The 16637-nt window shown below is 34.9% G+C and overlaps 1 protein-coding gene and 1 long non-coding RNA gene across 6 annotated transcripts in view; one reads left to right on the plus strand and one right to left on the minus strand.

Moving 5' to 3' along the window:
* The window catches only part of LOC126978436 (calcium-binding mitochondrial carrier protein SCaMC-2), a 43087-nt gene extending 37815 nt beyond the window's left edge, over positions 1 to 5272 (plus strand). For all 5 annotated transcript variants that reach the window (XM_050827222.1, XM_050827223.1, XM_050827225.1 and 2 more), the window contains 3 exons: positions 1892 to 2050; positions 2799 to 3375; positions 4793 to 5272. In XM_050827222.1, the coding sequence (XP_050683179.1) occupies positions 1892 to 2050; positions 2799 to 3375; positions 4793 to 4977 (921 nt within the window). In that variant the 3' untranslated portion in view covers positions 4978 to 5272. The remainder of the gene's footprint in view (positions 1 to 1891; positions 2051 to 2798; positions 3376 to 4792) is intronic.
* A 7631-nt stretch (positions 5273 to 12903) lies between these two features.
* Positions 12904 to 15447, minus strand: LOC126978452 (uncharacterized). Its single transcript, XR_007732627.1, has 3 exons — positions 15192 to 15447; positions 14375 to 14642; positions 12904 to 14291 (listed from the first exon to the last, which is right to left on the minus strand). It is a non-coding gene; the product is annotated as an uncharacterized LOC126978452 (long non-coding RNA).
* Between the last annotated feature and the right edge of the window lie 1190 nt (positions 15448 to 16637).

The raw sequence follows: 16637 nt of genomic DNA on the forward strand, positions 1-16637 counted from the left end.
ATGTAGATACATGAAAATTCCTGGGGGCGCTAAGGGACTTGCACATTGCAGTCATAAAAACAAAATATATCGATTATTTCATTGCTTATGCTGTGGTACCTTGTTACTCGTCAAATTTAATGCTTCTAGGGCAATAGAAATACTTGTTGATTTTTACTGCGAAGTGATTAAGGCTTACGATTCAGATCTTAAATTTTTTCATGAATGAAAATATCAACGAGCTATGTGGTGGTACGTACAAATTATGTGGTGGCCAGAGGAATCATAGGAGAGTTGCCGACCCTTTAGGTAGATATACGCACTTTTTTTTGAAGACACATGTTTTATCGTCCTGGTAACACCACGCATAAAAGCTTACTCACACAGTTTGGTTGTTCGTGGCACATAATTCCTTGGAAACCGCAATGTGGAAGAACGCCAGACATCCAGATGGTGGGGGTGATTGGTATGTGGAGTGAAGGTGGAAGTGACGGCACGCATCAAGTCAAACAGCTCTTCAGAACACTCCCAACAGAACATGATTAATGCCGTTGACGCAGTACTGAATCCCGACACTTCGAGTAGCTCTAGGTATATATTAGTGTATATCGTAATTGGTTGAAACCTGCTTCAAATAACTGCAGATGCGTTCCTAAGACACATTCGTAATAATTAACTAAGATTAGGTACCTTATATCATTATTGATACAGATTCCAAAAAAAATCTCATGTTATATTTCTCAAAACGTTTATTACAGCAAAATATATGACAGTATAAAAAGAGTTATTCTCTCGGTTTAATAAAAAACAAACCATTTTTATGTTTGTCAAGTTTGCAAGAGGCACGTGGATGCGCGCACACTGCGATACTTATTAGATCTATTGTTTTATTTGGCCATCCACTTTACAGCATCTACCTCAATCTACCGCTTCCACGAAGCAATTAGCAAGTCGTCAATAGAGCACGGCAATACTTCAAGCCGGCCACATTGTAAGGCGCATGTCCGGCCAAAAATTGAGTATTGCTGTCTTCTCCGGTCTGGTGCACCCCAGTATCAGCTCGAATCATTTGACCACGTGCAACTTGTCTGGGATCCCGTGCTCTGTGAACGATTCGACTGGCGTTGCGTAGAGACGTTGCTTCATTGAGTGTCCTCTACCGCATTTATCACGGGAGTGTTCCGAAGAGCTGTTTGGCCTAATTCCTGCTGCCGAATTCCACCTTCGCACGACACGCCACAAATTAGAATATCATCCCCACCATCTGGATGTGTGGCGTTCCTTCCACAATGTGGTTTTCAAGGAACTTTTTTCCACGTACAACAATGCTGTAGAATGAGCTTCCTTGTGCGGTGTTTCCAGGACGATACGACATGGGTGGTACCTTCAAAAAAAGTGCGTACAGCTCCCTTCAGTTTCCCAGCGGTGATCACTTAACATCAGGTCACCCGTACGCTCGTTTGTCGTCTTCCTTTAATAAAAAACCGAATGATGTGAAACCGTGAAGTACTAACGTAACTACAAACTTTATCGTAGAAAATGGGATATACGCTAATTATCTAGCTTAAAAGTTTAATATTATAGACAAGAAATTGTGAGAGAGTCAATGGTAGCTCACCTGCTCGGCTAAGCGTGGCCAATTTGGTGCTGTTATTATAACGCTATCCTCTATGAATTTGATTGAAACTTACACTAATTAACTGTTGATTAAATATCTATTTACTGTAACATTTTCAGTATGTTTTAACAGCAGCGAAATATTTTACTTTAAGCGAAAACAATAGTTTTATTACTAACTGATGCAAATTTTATTCTTTATATTTTTAGCTGGCACGTAGTACAAGTTAAAGTTAACTAAACTGTTCTTTGCATTATTGTTTAGCTTATTATATTATATATTGATTGTTTACAGTATCTGGACATCGGGGAGGATATGAATGTACCTGATGACTTCACACAGAGTGAGTTGCAGACCGGCAAATGGTGGAGGCATCTGTTGGCAGGTGGCATCGCCGGCGCAGTCAGTCGTACATGTACAGCGCCGCTTGATAGACTTAAAGTATTTTTACAGGTACGGTTATTATATTCCTCTTGCTGTTAGGCAACGCATAACAACAGACAAAATAAACCTGTTATTTTGTTTGTTTTAGTGAGCGTTGCTGAAAATAGAGGTTGACGGTTCGCTATTATTTTATTATCGACGTATCACATTCTATCTTGATGTATAAATTATCTAAGATTACAAATTGTAACAATGAGCAAATGTATGCACCGAATATGTTTCATCTTTGAACATCTCATAGATGTGGAATATTGAGAGATTAAATGGTTGATGCAAGGAAGTCAAGCAAATAAGTCAGCGCTGTTATGCTTGAAATTGGGGATGCTATTCTAATTTGTGGCGTGTCGTGGTGATGTCGAAGGTGGAATTCGGCGGCAGGAATGGAGCACCTTGCTTTTTGACTATCATCATTTGAGCGTGGCTGAAATTTGGCTGACAAATAAGCGCTGAATCCCACTTATATACTACGAGCAATGGCAATTGCTATAAATGCTACTCAAATCAATCAAATCAAATTCAGAATTACTTTATTCATTTAGGTGAAGGAAATGATACTTATGAATGTCATAAGTTACATTTTTTTTCTTTTTAACAGTTACCAACATTTCGGAAAACGTTGAGCCTTATGACACATAAAACTGCGGTAGACTTTTATATCAAAAATTAATATCCTTACATATAGATAGATATAGATATTACCGCCCGACTTGAATATTTTAATTCTGTTAAAATAATAATTAATATTTTTATATTCCAGGTGAATCCTACACGGGAAAATATGTCGAAATGTTTAGCTAAAATGATAAACGAGGGAGGTATAAAAGGTTTATGGCGAGGGAACGGAATTAATGTTATAAAAATTGCCCCCGAATCGGCTCTGAAATTTGCCGCCTATGAACAAGTGAAGCGCTTAATAAAAGGCGAGAAAAGCAAACAACCGCTTGAAATACACGAACGTTTTGTAGCCGGTGCTACGGCGGGTGCAATTAGCCAAACTGTGATCTACCCACTAGAGGTGCTAAAGACAAGATTAGCTTTAAGGAAAACGGGTCAGTACTATGGAATTATGGATGCAGCGCGAAAAATTTATGCCAGAGAGGGCCTGAAGTGTTTCTACAAGGGATACATTCCAAATATCCTAGGGATAGTGCCTTACGCGGGCATCGATCTTGCGGTTTACGAAACTCTAAAGAAGAAATACATTAGCAAATACCAAACGAATAATGAGCAGCCTGGGATACTGTTACTATTAGCGTGCGGCAGTACTTCGTGCACGCTGGGACAAGTCTGTTCGTATCCACTGGCGTTAGTCAGGACTCGCTTACAAGCGCAAGGTGAGTGTTGCTTTCTTGAGATTGTTTATATTAAATACACTTATACTGTCTTATTAATAAACTCATTTTAAGTTACTCCTTGTTTAAAATTACTTCTCCCTGTCATCTTATTCTGTAGTGACAAAGATAAGATAAAGACAAAAGGTTTTGAACAACTAAAGCTTGGAGTAAGTTTACACTGCGTTTATTATATAATAAGAAAGAATGTGCCTTCATGGCTGCGTCAAAGGTGATTTAGAATTTCTCTGTAGTAAATTTAAGTCTTTGTCACCCAAAAGATCAATTGTTGATAATAATACAAAATATTCTAGCTTTTTGTCAACAAAGTTGATGATGTTGGTACGGTGAAGCCGTTTATGAATGCTTGAATTTTTTTGTATGCGTTATTCAATTTTGAACATTAATAAAATTTCAAATAGATAAATGAATTGTAATTTTAACATCGTGTATCGTTAATAATGTGTATGATTAGATGTAACTAACTTTACTACATTAGCTATGTAATGATACAAGCGCTGCATGAGAGCCAATATAAAAAATAACAGGACTAAAAACCGTACGGGTCATGTTCACCGCCGCTCACATTCTCTTTCAACACCATAGGAGCGTTGCCTGCCCTTTTGAAAGGTGTGCGCTTGTTGAAAGTACCCATGCCGTAGCTCATTCAAAAGAACGCCACACATCCAAATAGTTGGAATAATATACTAATCTGTGGCGTGCCGTGCGAAGTTGAAATTCAAAGGAATGCGTTTTTTTTGATGGTATACAGGTCGTATCGTTCAGGAAACACCGCACAAGGACGCTCTCTTTGAACGTTTTCATACTCTCTGTACATTAATGTGGAGGAACACACAATTCTAAATGGTAATGATGATAATTAAGTTTATGGCGTGTGGTCAAACAGCTCTTTGGAACACTGATAAATGCGGTAAACGAGACACACAACGAGGTGATGTCTCTCTCAGCCCCAAGTGATCGGGCCGTTCACACATTACCTAATTGGTCTCCAACTACTAACTACGTAGCACTGCGTTGCAGGCGATCAAATAGGGTGCTAGAGGGCACCAGATCAGAGATGAGAACATTACTCTATATGTAGCCGGATCTGCGCCAGAGTGCTAGAATGTGGACCGGCTTGGAGTAGTGTCTCGCCCTATTGATGAACCCTAGTTTATTCGAACTCAAGTTTTCTAGGTGACCGCGGAATTCGTAGTCGCTCGAGAATTCGAGACTATACTCGTATTCCAATAGGTTCGAGGCATTGATGGAAATGTTATCAAAGATCAAACTTGAGTCTTCGTTCAAAAGATTCATATTATCACATTCCATTATTGTTAACTTGTATGTATAACTTATTTTGGCCCTATCATTGGTATAGTCTTACCCTTTTACAATAATAGTTTGTTTTTTGTTACAGAGAAGGCCGCAAAGGTTGCAGAAGGGACAATGCGCGGGGTACTGAAGGATATAGTTCAGCGGGAAGGGTTTCGTGGGTTGTATCGTGGTATAACCCCGAACTTTATCAAGGTCATACCCGCCGTGTCTATATCATACGTCGTATATGAGTATGCGAGTCGCTCTTTAGGTGTCAATATGACGTGATTCTATTGCTCTTCTAGCTTTGCATTCGTTTTGTTTTGGACAAAGTCCGTTTGCTTCTTGGTTCTATTGACTGCTAAACCGATCATTCTTATATGCTAGCTATATAATAATGTATGACGTTGTAAATAGTTTTGTTAAGATTATTTATTGTACTGTGAGTTAAATTATTCCATTATTCCAATATTTCGCATGGCAATTTTATTTGAAATGTGTCAGTATGATAATTGAATCATAAAATTGGAAGCCTGCTCTGGTTAACATCTGTGATGAAATAAATAATCTAGTTTTTTTTTATTTATATTGTTTATTTCGTCCTTGATCTATGGTTAGATACCAGACAGAAAGTTTATGAGACTGACTATTGCTGTCCAAAATTACTTGTTTTTATTTGTCTTACGTTATACCTTATTGGAAGATCCACGAAATAGAAAACACGAGTTTGCTTGGCTCAATCGGTTAGATTTCTGTGAGATGGCGTCTTGATCGTAACGAAAAATACTTCAGTCATTCCTTATTTTGCATTTTTAACAAAAAATGTGCGTTACGGAGATGTGTTGTCTCACAGATAGATATTCAAGTTTGATAATATAACAAAATGTTTATTAACAAAACCACAATTGCAACATTTATGAGAACTAAAAACCTTATGCCCATATATATTTTAAAGTGTAAATCAATTCGCTGAATTCACTTTTTTGTCAAGATTCAGTCACATCTGTAGTAGTAGCACGGAATTAGATAACAGTTGCAAAGATGATGTCTATTTCAAAGACATTGAAATAGACATATGTTATATGCTACTGTTATAATACTTAATTTATAACCATGATATTATGACTTTTGTTTAATTTAATTGGAATGGTCGTATTATATAAGTTGTTGTATCTGCCAGTCCTGTTTCGAGCAATTATGGAAAAGCCTTTTGCATGCATTTTTGTACTAAGTATGTTATTAATATGGATGTTTAGAGTCACTTATATAATCTATTGCATGAAAAGATTCTTTGTAAAAGTTCCTGACTCTTCAGGAAGATAAAAAAAATGTATTCGTAAATGCTGAATTTGGCATTCATTACGAAATCATAAGAAGTAATGATCAGGATATGGTATATACTCAAAGTCGAAAAGGTAGTGAGTTATGACTATTGAAGGTATTGGGAATTTTATTGCAACTCAAAATAAAATTCTAATATTCTTGAGTCTACTAAAAGGTTTCTGTTATTCGGGATCTCTGGGTTTCATATAAAAAAAAATGTGATCTGCAATCTTCCTATTTATTCAGTTTTCTGTAATTTTCTTTTTGGTTGCTTATATTATAATTCATTTTTCAGCAAAAAGTTCTAAATTATTGAATTTATTTATTCTAATTAATATACAGGGTTACTAGTAACTAACATAATACATATTAGGTTAATCAAGACTAACAACTTTTGTTCTGTCACTTTCTTCGACACGTACTATCTACAAAAATATACTTTTCGTGGAGACTCCTATTATTTTGTAGCTCTATTTACGCACTTGACTCAAACTACGAGGTCGCACATGTCATCTTACTTGAAGGGATGAAACAGTAGCTTAACTCAGCGGTCACAATGAAATTTTTACCAACGTCTGGGCGTTTTTTTATATGAAAATTAATCATCGAACTTGAAAAAGTCCAACAATAGTAGACCAAAAGTTTTAGTCTTAACCTAAGAGTTACCCTTTAGAAGTCTGCGTTAATTACCACTAATCCTGTGTTTAGGTAGGTTATATATATATCATTTAGGTAGTATATTTAAATGTATTTTTACGATCTACTTAGGTATATTGTCCGAAGCTGTCTGCAGATGCTGCCTTGCAATTACTAAATTAATAGAGGAATTGTCTTTAAATATAAAAACACTATCATAAAACATATACTTGTTATGTATGTACCATTGCGAACACTATGTATTATCATCGTCAAAATATATAATATTTAATTCATTCAATATAATCATAACAATGTCCTATTTAAAGTTGGTATTTTTATAGCCTTTATTTAAAGTAGATATTATTAAATAAATAGCTAGGTGTGTGATAGGTGAAATATTTGATTGTTTAATAGTTTACCTAAGGCATAACTTGTGAAAACACCAACCAACGCGAACGCTGTATTATTTAATAGAAATGTTTAAAATTAAAATTCACAAAAAAAATATTGTCAGTCGACTTCATTTTGAGCTCCAGCATTGATGTTTAATAGTGTTGTATTAATAACTCTCTTTTATTACCTAAATAGATCAAAGTATAATGTTGAGATAAGTACATACTTTAAATTATTATAAAACCTACATTATATTTAAGCATCTTTCAGCATTATTCAATTTTAAATCTTCAACTCAAAAGTATTAAATATAGGAAACTAATATTTTAAGAACATTAAATTACATCATGAGTAAACTCATTCCGAAATACTTAATATTGCCAGTAATAATATTGTTATTAGGTGCTTGTAGTAGTACTAAATATATGAAGAGCTCGAATAACAAAAATAGTAATATATTCCGAAAATGTATCTAATATCTCGATCAAAAACTTTCCAAGATCTCTTGTAACGGTTAAAATATATGAAATGCTCTCTTGTCACGATTGCCAGCCTTTTCTAGTTTTTGTTCCTGGTAATACCTCTAAAAGGATGTTTTTGGAAGATAACTCCTTGGCACTAAACTTCCATGGATTTAGTTTATTCCAGCCTGTTTTAAACGGTTTTATGGCAACAAACAGGCTAACCATGTTTTAGGTTTAAAATTATAATGTGTTAATCATAGGTAGAGATGTATACCCAGTTTTTTCTTGGAAGTAAGCTTATACAACAAGACCCCAGAAAACATAAAAAGTGGTGCGAAATATAAAAGATTCAAAGATATCTGTGTAGTAAAGGTTGCCATAATATAAATTAATTTATGAAAGATGGATACCATATTACCTTGGGAATAGTGTTCGGTGCCAGATTATGAATCAGCCCGATAAGTTTTTGTAATGTGGGAGGCATTTTTAAATTTAGATTAGTTTTCAAAACTTTAAATGCACCGGTACATTTTCTGAAAGCTAACGTACATACACCTATATACTTCACACTGGATACCATATATAGATATATACAGTTATCATGCAACCGCAGCGTATGAAAAGACTGTCAATGTGATTTGCTAAGAATAATCAGAGTTCCGGGAACTCTAGCGCAAGACCTGTACTAAATTGCATATTAAGTTTATCTAATTCTGACCGACCACACTTCGCTTTGACTTAATAGTGTAGTTTATGAAAGAAAAAACAATCCAAAAATATGAGTAGGCTGTCACACTGTCTTCCACCTATATATTGCTCATCACAATATCTGGAACCAGAAGGCGTAGAGACTTAAAATTTTTTAGTAACATTCCTTTCGCCGAGTAGAAGTCAGCTCAGAACGGATTTTTCGAAATTGCACCCGCAGAACAACGACTGTATGGTCAACTAGTAAGTAATATGTAACCATACATTAAAAATTTTGCGTCAAATCCGTCATAGTGATTGCTCCACAAATAAAACCCATTTTAATGTAAGATATAAAAATATATCCCGCCGAGCATAGTTAATAGGTTGATAACGAGTGCCGTCTCAATCTGCTGCTATTTTTCTTTATAGGTATCGGATATCGGTGAACAATCGAGTTTTAGTATAAGATCCAAATCTTTATATACCTACCATGTAAAACTGAGCTAATATGTTGTAAGCGCGCATCACGTGTACCGATAGCGCATTAATTGGGACCTCTTTTTTGACAAGATTTATTTACACAGATTGTCAGTGACCATCACTATGTGTCTTTTGTGTTCTTTTTGTCTATGTGTGGTACAATAAACAATAACATCCCAATCGCCTTTGAAAGGTTGTCAAGAATTGTCCGCGCGGCGTATGTACGGCGTACGTATACATGTTTTACTTAAACAGGTAACATTAAAACATTCCTTTAAATTAACACCTTATTTCGTGGGAGTAATGTACAAAATCTATTGTTTACGCTCATTAGAAGTCATTACGCGCGAGACGGACACGAACACGAGGATAGAACATTTTGTTTTAGCTACTGAAATGTAATTATTTAGCAAAATGATTAAAAATGTCAAGTTATAGTTACAGACTTTTTTAATTTAAAAGGAACACTTACCTGAAATACCTCACTTCATCCTTTTTAAGTTTCGATATGCTGATAATAAGACAGTTATTCACTGAACACTGTCATTTCGTGGCGTTTTATTGAAACCGAGGTCGAAACACAACTGAATGAAAACTCTGCCCAATAGATGCGTAGGCAGAGTTTTGCTTCAGACAATTATTGAGCGTGATTGTGAGTCTTGCTGTTTATTGTACGTCAATGATATAGGTCTATTTATTATTTAAATATGTGAGTGCTCTACAAAACGGCTGGTTCATTGGCGGATATTTCTTCCTTAACAGCAAGTCACCCGTTTGATTCATGTATGGGTAACAGCATCTCATGTTATTGAGGTTACTGAAAGAAAAGTTGATTCGGGTTAAATGTATGCGGTATCCATAATTTGGGGCGGTATAATACCACCACTAAAGGCTGAAAATAATATTCAAATTCGAAATCCACACTAATTTTACACAGAGAAGATTTTTTTTATCTTAATTTGTAATGGATGAACTCAATATGTTAGATAATTTATACGTCTAGAAAGACTATGGCAGCTAAAAAAATCGTCGAAAAAAGAATAGCGGCGGACCGTTAGCCTCTATTTTCAGCAACGCATCACACTAAAATATGAAACATGGCCTGTTGTCATACGTTGCCTATAAGCAAGAACCTGTATCTAGATGTATAAATTATCTAAGTTCAAAATCTTCTATATCAATTTAAAAATTTTTCACCGATAGAAAGCTACATCACCAGCGAGCAACGTGGGCTGTATTTTATTTTTAATAAATGAGAATTCTACAAATATTTCCATAATGTAACCCAAGATGTATCAAGTAATCTTATATATATATATATATATAAAAGAGAATGTATGTTCCCTAATAACTCCTAAACTATTCGACAATGAAATCTTTTATAACAGATTCGATGAAGCTCAAGGAAGGTTTACATATATAATTTATATGACAAAACAACGTTTGCCAGGTCAGCTAGTTGTTAAATAAGTCATCATTGCGTGCATACATGCGCTGCTAAACCTATCGATGAAACATTATAGTATCTTATATTTTTATCCATTACAATCTAACATGGAATCTAAGAAGTCGGGCCGGTCTACTGTCAACTGTCGTTGATAATTTAATGTAAATTTCGCAGCTTAAAATAACTACCTACTACCAACATAGTGAAACAATATGTGGGCATAAATATCACATAAGTATATATCAACTATTGTTGTGCTTTGGTCTTAGGAAATGTTGTAAAGCTTCCTTTTTAAATTAAGCTAATAAAATAATAACAATCAACTGTGTTTTATGAAGTGTTTAAATTCAATATAATATAATATTTATTGTTCGTTATAATAAATACCTTCAAGATCTATTTTTTTTATTATTTACCTTCTACAAAAACTAAGCACTCCTGGTAAGACCATACATTAACACCGAAGGAGTATAAATATACAAATAATGTATTGCTTGTTGGCGCCGTCGTAGGCCGGGTCGTTAGGCTGCATTTAGTGCTCGACCTACGGTCATCGATGACGTCGGTCAAGCGCAGCTATAACAATGAAAACATAATATTATGATCGAGTTCTAGTACAGCGCTGATGAATTGCTGCGCGTACAGCTACGTCGCGCTGACGAGAATCGTTAGTCGAGCTCGTCGGTCCGTTGACGCGCTATGGCGATAAATTAGTACGCTCATTGCGACGCTGACCGAGCGACCGACTGTACGCGCGTTCGTAACATCGTAAACAAAAATTCGTATTCTGGCATATTCATAAATATTGCCTTCAATTTGACGACCTATAATAATTGGGTAAACATGATATCTTCTCCGTATTTTATTCCGTAATTGTTTGCGTAAGTAGTATAATACGCAAGTATCCATCCCAACTGTGGTAGTACGCACATATTAATGATAGATAAATAGCGTACTCAGACATTACATAGATAAAACTTAACTGAGTGTAGGCTTAGCATAATCTTTAATATCATTTTTATAGTTAAGTCAAGCTAAGACAGCCCAATGCAAAAGTTTTATCACACTCGACTAACGTAAGTTAAGTCTGAGCAAAGTCTAAGTTCGCTCTATAGATCTCAAGCCTTAGTCAGCTTGGAAGCTTGTATAAGTAACAGCGATATTCTTCTCATCTGGATTACTGCTCCAGGGCCGGCCATGCATAAGAATATCGCGTGTTGAGCCAGTCTACATGAGACGAGCAGCGCCGTAATATGTTAAATTAGTTTATTATATTATACTTAAATAAATACTAAAAAATTATATTATAAATAAAACGTAAATAATAGATCAAATTAAAAATAAACTACTCAAGAACCGTCGTCATTGTTTTTCACTAAATCCTATTTCCAAAATCATCTATACTAATATCAGTCCAACGATGTAAGCAATGCAGCGATGTTGCGCTGGACGTCAGCTGGCCAGATTCAATAAGAAAACGCCTAAAATTATTAGGTATAGATACTTATAAAGAGAAAAGATCCCTCTGAGACGGTGGTATTGCAGGCATCCTGCGATACTTATAAAAATCTAAAATGAACTTCAAAGCAATTAAGATACTTATATCTGGGTACAAGGTAAGTCACACGTGGACTAATTTCGTAAGAGTTTTGCTTGAATTATATTCTAGCCAATACTGTACGTGTTGAAAATAATTGACAGCGATTTCAACATTCGACGCCCGCCCGCCAGGGTAGATTCTCACCGGGCAATGCCACGAGTCGATTCGTAAGCCAAAGGCGAAGTCGCGTCACCCGTTCACACGATTCACTACCACAAAAACCTATTCCGTTAGGTATGCTCTGTGACTATAATGTATGGCATGCTGTGTATGGTATGATAAGACTTCTGAATGGAATCGCGGAATGACTTGAGATTACCGAACACTATTACTCTAACTAGCTTGAGATCCACGTAAAAGATCCATTGTATTTATTTCTCGTAAAATTTCAACAAAATTTCGAAGGGAAGCTAATTTTTGAAGTACTTAAATTAATAACTTTTTCTTGCAAAATACCTACAAATATTATGTTGGTCCTAGAATTATTTTCAATCGTACCACTTACCTACTCATTGCCAATGTCACACAATATCAGCTGTCACTGTCAATCAGTCTAAATATTCCACTTGCTTAGTCATCAGTGTTCTTCAGTTTTGTAATTTGTTCAAGTATTGAAGGTTTTTTTTTTTTTTTTGGCGGGAACGAGTGAACTAAGGAAGGCGCGCTTATACAAAAAAAAATTGTTTAAATTATTGTTCATAGTGCATATATTTTTCATACTTGTAAATTGTTTATCCTGGTTTATAAATATTCGATTTTTGTATATATAAATTGTTAAGTGCGCTTCCCCATCGCCATGGGGAAGCGTACAGGTAAAAGGCCGAAGAACGGCCAGAGCGACGCAGAACCAGCAGACGAACTTCCCCTATCCGAATCCTCGGTATCTGACGCGGAGGTGACTGAACGTCTCATTGTAAGAAGAAAGGATAAAGAGAAGTATACCCCTTATAGAGCGACAAATTATTATAGGTTATACGACGAAAATTCAAATAAGAAGGAATTTATTGTATTTCTCAATCGCAAGCAGGGTGAAGTCAAAATATCAGACAAGGACAGGTTGGGTCTGTCAAATGGAATCAGGAGGCATTGCGTATCGGGTGTGTTGCACCTGAGGTCCGTTAATGCTTTTAAAGTTGGTGTTACCTTTGACCTGCCTAACAATGCGAATGTATTTTTAAAAAATGAAAAGTTACTTAGCGAGTTGGAGATGGTTGCCTCAATTCCGGCTTCTGAAACGGAGGTCACTGGAGTTCTTACTTCTGTTCCCACTGATTACTCCAACAAAAAAATTCATCAATTAATTGCATCGAGTAAAAAAGTTATTGCTGTGAGAAGGTTCATGCGGCGAGTAAAGGACCCACAGGGTGTTGTCTCCTTTGTTCCAACGCAAACTGTTGCAGTCACATTTGCATCAACGTTGTTACCTGAGTATGTAACACTTGATCACTGGAGGCATGAGGTTAATGTATATGTACCCCCTATTAAACAGTGTCTACGCTGTATGAAATTTGGCCATATTGCTAAATTTTGTAGAAACAATGAAGTTTGTTCCATATGTTCTGACAATCACAATTTTAAAATGTGTCCAAAAACTTTAACAAAATGTGCCAACTGTGGTGGAGATCACATAGCTATCTCATCTACCTGTCCTCTGAAAAAACAAAAAATTGAAGAAAACAAAGTGAAGTCCCGTAGTGTTAGATACTCAGATCTCTTCAATGAATCTGCTTTCCCTCAATTAAACTCAAAGTATATTGACACACACCTGAGCAATCTTATAAAATCTGACAAATTTATGAACCTCTTGGTTGAAGCAGTTTTACAAATTTGTACAAATAAAGATAAGTTAACTATAAATTCAAATAGTATTAAGGAAATTCTGAATAACACTTTTAGAAAAAAGACATCTAGTTAATTGTTATTATGGATACATTGAATATAGTGCAGTGGAACGCTCAAAGTATTATTAGTAATAGGCTTATTTTTACAAGGTTTTTATATGAAAATCATATCCATATTGCTATAATTTCGGAAACTTGGTTAAAACCACATCAGTATTTTTTAATAAAAGGCTATAACACAATAAGGAATGATTGTGGTAATAAACACAATGGTGTAGCAATTTTTATTCATATTAATATCACATTTTCTAACATAAATACATATTTTGATAGTGCTCTACAAAATGTTTGCATTAAAATTAAAATTAATAACAAAGAACTGAGTATTGTGAGTTTTTACAGTCCTTCCAATTCAAATCCTCCATTTAATAAAAACAATTTAAACAGTTTAATTAAGTCCATTCCAGAGCCAATGATATTTGCAGGTGATTTCAATGCTCATCACATGTTGTGGGGATGTGTTGATACATTGCCTCGAGGTAAAGATGTTTTAGAGGTTATAGATGAGAATGGTCTTGTTATTCTGAATAATGGTCAAGCTACCACAATAGGATCTCCATCTTGGCGTCCTAATGCTCTTGACTTGACTTTGGTAACTCCATCTTTGGCTCTTTTATGTGACTGGTCAGTTATTGACAGTCCTCTGGGCAGTAGTTATCATCTCCCTGTAATAATAAAAATGGCAGTAAGTAGTGATAGTATTAGTTTGCAAAACACATTATGTAATAATCTACATTTGCCCACTCACCCTAATTATAAGCAGGTGAATTGGAATATGTATAGTAACTTAGTTGTTTCTTATTTGGATGATGTTAAATTTGACACTTTATCTTCAATAGATGCTTTTAATTCCTTTTGTAATATTTTACTTTCTGCTGCCAAGCAGTCAATCCCTAGCTGTCTGTTTTCCAAAAGTTCTAATAGTAATAATGCTACTAGTTCTTGTTCACAAAAATCTTTTAAATATCCTTGGTCGCCTTGGTGGAATCAGAGGTGTACAGAAGCAGTTTTAAATGCTAAAAATGGTTACATTAATTTTAAAAACAACTCCACTGATGAAAATTATGTGGAGTTTAAGAGATTGCGGGCTTTAAAAAAACTTATCTTAAAAAGTGAAAGAAGAAATAGCTGGATAGGCTTGTGCAATTCATTTAATCGTTGTACTCCTTTGTCTTCAATTTGGAAATACATGCGCAAATTTAACAAAACTTACATTCCTGACAGTGTGTTGAATGATAGTTGGATTCCAGATTTTCTACAAAAGTATACTTCTGACTTTGTATCAAATGAGTTAACTAACTATGTAAATGTTGTTAATGATAGTAATAAATATTTGATAGAGCCTTTTTCTTTACAAGAACTAAAATCCGCTTTATTTACTAGAAGAGATACATCTTTCGGTCTTGATACCATTCCATATATTTTACTCAAAAAACTTAATTGCCACAGTCTCAACATCTTTTTAAATAATCTTAATCGCCTATGGAAGGAGAATACTATTCCTGCAGAATGGAAAACAGACTGTTTAATCCCAGTTTTAAAGCCAGACAAAAATAAAATGTTACCTGACTCTTATAGACCTATAGCTCTCACGTCTTGTGTTGGGAAGATATTTGAGCAGCTTCTAAAACAACGTCTCGAGTTCTTTATAGAACAAAATTGTCTTTTGCCTAATAATCAGTTTGGTTTTCGCAAAGGTCGGTCTTCTAGGGAGAGTATAGCGCAGTTACAGCTTGATGCGCATCAATGTTTAGCAAGTAATCAATATCTTTTGTCTGTATTTTTTGACATCTCAGGTGCCTTCAATAGTGTAAATATTGCCGTGCTTTGTGACGAGTTATCAATGTTAGGGATACCAGGTAAAATAATAAATTGGATGCAATCCTTTTTGACTGACAGAAAAGTATATGTAAAATTTAATAAACATTTGTATGGACCACGACTTTCTTCTCTAGGTGTTTGTCAGGGGGGAATATTGTCTCCTTTAATTTTTATTATGTACATAAGACGATTGAACCTTATTTTGGGGCCAAATATAGTAAACCTACAGTATGCAGATGACTTAGTCGTCTATGTATCGGGAGTTGATCTGATTAATTTAGCCGCTACTATTAATAAAGCACTTGTAAATTTATATCAATACTTTTCTTATCTTAATTTAAATGTAAATCCAACCAAATCAAAAGTCTTTGTGATTGGTCGTAAACGCATCATATTACCTCCCATTTTATACAATGGCATTCCACTGCCTATTTCATGTGACATAAAATTTCTAGGTGTAACATTTACTCCAAAACTTTCTTGGAAAAAATATACAGATAGTGTTATAATTAAAGCGAATAAAGCTTATAATGTATTAAAATCTTTGTGTGCAACGTCGTGGGGAGCGGACCCTAAAATATTGTTAATTTTGTATAAATCGCTTATTCGTAGTCATTTTGAATATGGCTTTCATTGTTTCGCCGCAGACAGCAAAATTGTTAATAGTCTGGATAAAATACAAAATAAATGTATGCGTACAATATTGGGTGCACTTAAAACTAGCCCAATAGCTGCTATGCAAATCGAGGCCAACCTTCCTCCTTTGTGTATTAGATTTAGTTATCTTAAAGAAAGATTTATTTTAAAGCTCTATAGCTTGCCGACGAACAATCTTCTTAAGAATCTTATTGCTTATCAATCGTCTTCATTTCCGAGACAGTTGTTTATCTTGCAAGATTTTTCTTCATTTTTTAAATTTCTACAAGATTTAAATATTCATCAGAATAATGATATACTTCCCTGCCATGCAGGTTCTTTTCGATGTAAATATTCTGCAATTAATGTTGTAATAGATCCAAATTTAACTTCAAAAGAGGAGGTTCATGTATTATTGTCAGAATGGTCTAATTGTAAATTTGTTTATACGGATGGCGCAAAAAACAATAATAATGTTTCTTTTGCAATCTACCTTCCTGAAATTAGGAAGGGTATTGGCTTTAAGATTAATAGATATGCCAGTATTTTTACTG

This window comes from Leptidea sinapis, chromosome Z, assembly GCF_905404315.1.
Source record: "Leptidea sinapis chromosome Z, ilLepSina1.1, whole genome shotgun sequence".
In the NCBI taxonomy this organism is placed as follows: domain Eukaryota; kingdom Metazoa; phylum Arthropoda; class Insecta; order Lepidoptera; family Pieridae; genus Leptidea; species Leptidea sinapis.